The sequence below is a fragment of the Lactuca sativa genome, chromosome 8, assembly GCF_002870075.4.
Source record: "Lactuca sativa cultivar Salinas chromosome 8, Lsat_Salinas_v11, whole genome shotgun sequence".
In the NCBI taxonomy this organism is placed as follows: domain Eukaryota; kingdom Viridiplantae; phylum Streptophyta; class Magnoliopsida; order Asterales; family Asteraceae; genus Lactuca; species Lactuca sativa.
Genome location: NC_056630.2, coordinates 93516220 through 93521164, shown reverse-complemented (window position 1 = coordinate 93521164; position 4945 = coordinate 93516220). Strand labels below are relative to the sequence as shown.

Sequence of the window (4945 nt, the reverse complement as noted above, 5' to 3'; positions counted from 1 at the left end):
CAATCAAACATGATCAAAAGGACCACCAATCCAAAAAAATTGAAGTTTTGGAACAAACCTCAGAAAAAATGCATATAAGGATCATTTTTGCAGTTTTGTCTACTATTTATTTAAGGACACAATACAAAAAAAAAGCAATCATTTATCTACTAGCATACTAAAAAAACCCTTATATTTTGTTTAAATACAAAAAAAACCCTTGTATTTTCAATCACCTTTTAGTTTTAGCCAAAATATCTATTTTTTAAAGAAGGTACCGGTTGTTTCATGATATTGCATTTGTTGTGTTTGTTTTTAGGTTTGATATGGAAAAAAATAAGCGATTCACTTATTTTTACTTGAGTATTGGTCGTTGAGTAAATGATCTATTTCTCACATTTTACTTTAAGACCTTAAGACAAGAGCAACACCACTTTTTATTTATTTATTTATTTTAATCATTGTTAACCTAAAAATGAAAAAGATAAATGTAATGTTACAAAACAGTTAATAATTTTTTCAAAGAGTGGATATTTTGGTTAGTGTAAAAGGTAACTGAAAATATAAATGTTTTTTCTTTATAAAAACAAAATGTAAAGGTTTTAATGAATATGTAAATAAATGATTGTGTTTTTCTATATTTCCCTTTTGTTAATAAACAAACAAACATGAGCAAGTTTTTTTGTTAAACAAATAAATATAAACAATGGTTTTATTTGGAATATATTATGTTTGTTAGTTGATGTTTATGTACACTCATTTTGTACCCATTAATTTATGTTTGTTTATTTACTTTTATTTATATTCCTTCGTTTATATTCATTTAACATTTTAATGAACAAAATATTTTTTTTTTAAAATAAACAATAAATTGTGTATATGTGTTCATTTGTTTGTTTAATTAAACTCAAACAATGAACAAACTATTTTCTTATTAGTTTGATTCGTTTGCATCCCATATACATTATCCCATATACATTCGATATTCTCACATCTAAACCATGAATTATAATCATACTTTGGTTCACTTCTTTAACAGTTGGTTCCCTTTCCGTCAATAGATGGAGAAGGAACTTCGAGTGTTGGTTCCTTTTTATCATCTTAATCATAATTAATTGGTTTTTAGTACATCTTAATCTTAATCTTAATCATCAACAACATGGACCTAATTCCAAAAATTATGGGAGTCTTTTTCTTAGACCAAAACATGTATTTTCTTTGAACTATTCTTGGGTCGAAGTTATAATTGGACCTATCTAGGCCCAATTTACACCGGGTTATTGATTTTAGTCCGAACCTCGGGCCTAACCATTACCGATTTTTCCAAAGCCCCCCGAGATAGCCTATCGGAACGAAACCGAAGAAAGATTCAGGGACTAAAGTTGCAAATTAAGAAAACATATAGGGACCAAATTTGCACTTCACTCCATCCATTTCCTTTGTCGCCACCTTCATAAATCATCCTCTCAACTCTCAACTCTCAGACTCTCAGCCATACGAACTCCGCCGAACGCAAATGAACGACGCCCGCAAAATTTCCCTAAAAGATAAGATCAAACAATCCCTCTGCTTCTCATGTTGTTTCACCGGCCACCGCGTTGAAACCCTACGCTCCGAATCAACCTCATCCACTTCCAACGGCGACAACAACAACAAGCAGCGTCCTCTGTATCTCATCGGTGCATCATCGCAATGGATTAAATCCCGTTCCCCCGTTGATCTACCAGAGATTAAAGACAAGTGCCGGAACATATTCGGTCGGATTGGATGCAGTAACGCCAGACAAAATCACCGTCGCCGTCGCTCCTCTACTGATTTCAGGTACGATCCTCTCAGTTACGCGCTCAATTTCGAAGAGGATTCGTATGCGAACCTTGAGGATGATGCTCCCCTTAAGGATTTCTCGATGAGGTTGCCGTTGTCGCCTCCGCAGTCCTCTTCCGCTCCGTCGCTTACTACGGCGGATCATCAGCCGACGCTTCACGTAGCCGCCATCTCGTGATTCTACCACTTCGTTTTAGTAAACTATAGATTTATACATCGGGAATTGTATATGAAATCGGATTTCTAGGGTTTCAGCTTTCAAGTGTCGTTTCTGCTATGAACTTCAGTTACATTTGAATTTTTATATTATTATATCATTTTTTTTATATTATTAAATCATTTTCTTTTTCATTAATTATACAAATTTAGAACGAAATTCAAAACAAAATTTCGATATCAAAAGCTTATTCTGAATGATGCTATAAACTGCATCATGCAGATGTTAATTTGGATTTAATCAAATATAAACTAATAAGAAAATATATATAAATGTGTTTTGTTATTTGAAATTGTAAGCATCAAATAACTAAATGTTTGTCAAAATTTAATTACATTGCGAACTAGCAAATGAATTAAATTATATAAAAAAAACATATATGATTTGATTTATGTCCAAAAACAAAAAAAATAATAATAAGCAACAAGTTATTTAGAATATTCAAAAAATAACCATAAATTGATTTTTTTTTTTATCAAAAGATACACTACTACTAATTTTATTCAACAGATAATAAAATACCAACATTCATATAGTGATTAAACAAGCAAATTAAAATATTAATATTACAATTTATAAATGATCAACCAATTGTTCAAAAACACCGACAACCATTCATCACCCATCACTGTTCTTCTTGTTCATTAATTTGTTTTCTTCAATATAAGATTCAATTGTCAATTTCATCTGTTTCTTACTCTTTCTTAACCTAAATCTTTAACATGGTTGAAGGAGACGAAAAATAAAATCAACATAAATTGTTGGTGGGAGATATCATCCTTGTACAACAAAAACATTGATGGAAGACAAAGAACAACATGTCCATGCAAGTTCACCCAGAACAACATCTACATCAAGTAGAAGACAAAAGGGATTTCGTCTTATTAGGTTTGATATTAAACCAAGTCCACTCAAGTTGGTGAAGAAGACAATGAACATCTCCACTCAAGTTAACATTCGAATTTTTGATCTGAAATAATAATTTACGATTTTGGTGGTTGTGAAAGGTTATGGGTGGTAGTTGTCATGACCTGTGATGGATGGATGGTGGTAAAATGTGTTTAAAATGGTGTTTTTTGTATAATATAAATAGTTTGTTATTCGTTTATAAACTGGGAGATGACCCGCTTATAATAATACTAATATATTTTTTCCTTTTGTGGAACCAATAATAATTACATGTTATTACATATTATCACACCTAAATTGTCCACCTCATCATCCTAATCACAATTTGGTGTTATAACACTAAGGTTGGAAATGGACAACACCAAATAACATGTGATAACAAATACTATTTTCTATTTCTTTTTTTATTTTTTTGGATGTTTTTAATTTCTATTATTCTAATTTGTTTTATTTTTTTATTTACTTCATATATTTCTAATTCGTTTTATTTTTTTTAATATATGTCATATATTTATAAAAAAACATATAAATTAATAAAACATAATTTCATTAACTAGAAAATTAAAAATACCATACAAACTTAAAAAAACATTTCAAACAAAAAAAAAAAAACCATTGAAAAAAAAAAACACACGACAGTCATAATAATTTAAAATAAAAACACCGACAAACTATTCTTCGCCCAAGTATTTTCTCTCTATCTGTGCCTTCATCTTCCGTATCACTTCAGCTTGTTTCGGTGGTAATTTTTTTTCGTTTGTCGTAAGAATTGCCAAATCCTTCGAAGGAGGGGTATTCGGGTTTTAATCCATAGAGGGTAATTTTTTTTGAATGAAATAGAGACAGATATAGATAAATAGAGATAGAGAGATAAAGTGATATATATATTTGTTGATATATATAAAGTAAATTGAAGAAGTAATTTTTTTTTTCAATTCCACCGTATACAACGGTATTATTACTGTTTTTCAACGGGAAAAAAATTGAAACGGTCGAAATTTACACGTTATGCCTTGTTATCGTGGTAACATCGAATGGCATGACGCGCCTTAACACGACCCTAGGACGGTGTTCCGCGCCATAGCGCCATTAAAGGCGTACACCACATAAGATAACATGGTAGCCGCGTTGCCCACACTCGTTCGTCTGACCCTCATTGCCTCTTATTTTAATTTTGCTATTCTTGTTTCTAATTTTGAATTTTATGCATTTTATTTGCAAACCAATGGTTTCCCACATTAATTTATTTTATTTTTACTTTCATTTTTTATTTTTTTTTGTTTTAGTTTAATTCTGATTTTATTATATGTTATCGAAATAAAGTATATATAATAATAATACTTAATATTTGAAGCAAAAATTAGATAAAAATCATATACATGTGATACTATCATCATATGGATGTATTATTATTAGAATCGGTTAAAAATCTTTGTTTGATTTATTAAGAGTCATAACATAAGCTAAAAAGAAATTAATTTTTTTTTATTAATGGTGTAATTTAAACAACTATTAGAACCACAAATAAATTAGCAGTCATAACTGTGATTTGAAATAATAGTTTTGCGATACATTACTTTGAATATTTTTGTAACATGGATTGTTTTGAATTTTTTTTCTTGGACAACATCTTATGTAAGTAGGGTGAATGCATCATTACTATCACTATTACATCATGAGAGTTGTTGTTCAAATTGCAACTCCTGACCGCTATTTTATTTGTGGTTGTGCATTTGCAACCACAAACTCATCCTTTTCGACTTTACTAAGGATGATTGTGCTACTTGTTTAGATTACATCATTAATACAAAAAAAAATATTTTTAGCTTATGGTATGATACTAAATAAATCAAAAAAAGATATTTAACCGATTCTGATAATGATACGTCCATATGATGTTGGTATTACACGAATGTGTTGTTTGTTTTTTCTAAAAAACCATTATGACCACTTATTGATGTGTCGCGCAGTACATACGTAACACTTGGCCATTTGCAGCTGTTTGTTTTTCAGAAG

The 4945-nt window shown here is 30.1% G+C and overlaps 1 protein-coding gene across 1 annotated transcript; it reads left to right on the top strand.

Annotated features, from left to right (window-relative positions):
* Positions 1–1429: 1429 nt before the first annotated feature.
* LOC111908360 (uncharacterized) lies at positions 1430–3163 on the top strand. The gene is made up of 2 exons (XM_023904183.3): positions 1430–1800; positions 2753–3163. Exons 1-2 carry the CDS (start codon positions 1496–1498, stop codon positions 2775–2777), a joined length of 330 nt encoding a protein of 109 aa, XP_023759951.1. The 5' UTR covers positions 1430–1495; the 3' UTR covers positions 2778–3163.
* Positions 3164–4945: the final 1782 nt, after the last annotated feature.

Bases quoted from the DNA above. Each gene is read 5' to 3' on its own strand.
- LOC111908360 (XM_023904183.3), top strand. From the start codon at position 1,496: ATGAACGACGCCCGCAAAATTTCCCTAAAAGATAAGATCAAACAATCC. The intron at 1,801-2,752 runs GTACGATCCTCT...ACATGGTTGAAG, and splicing joins CGCTCCTCTACTGATTTCAG to GAGACGAAAAATAAAATCAA.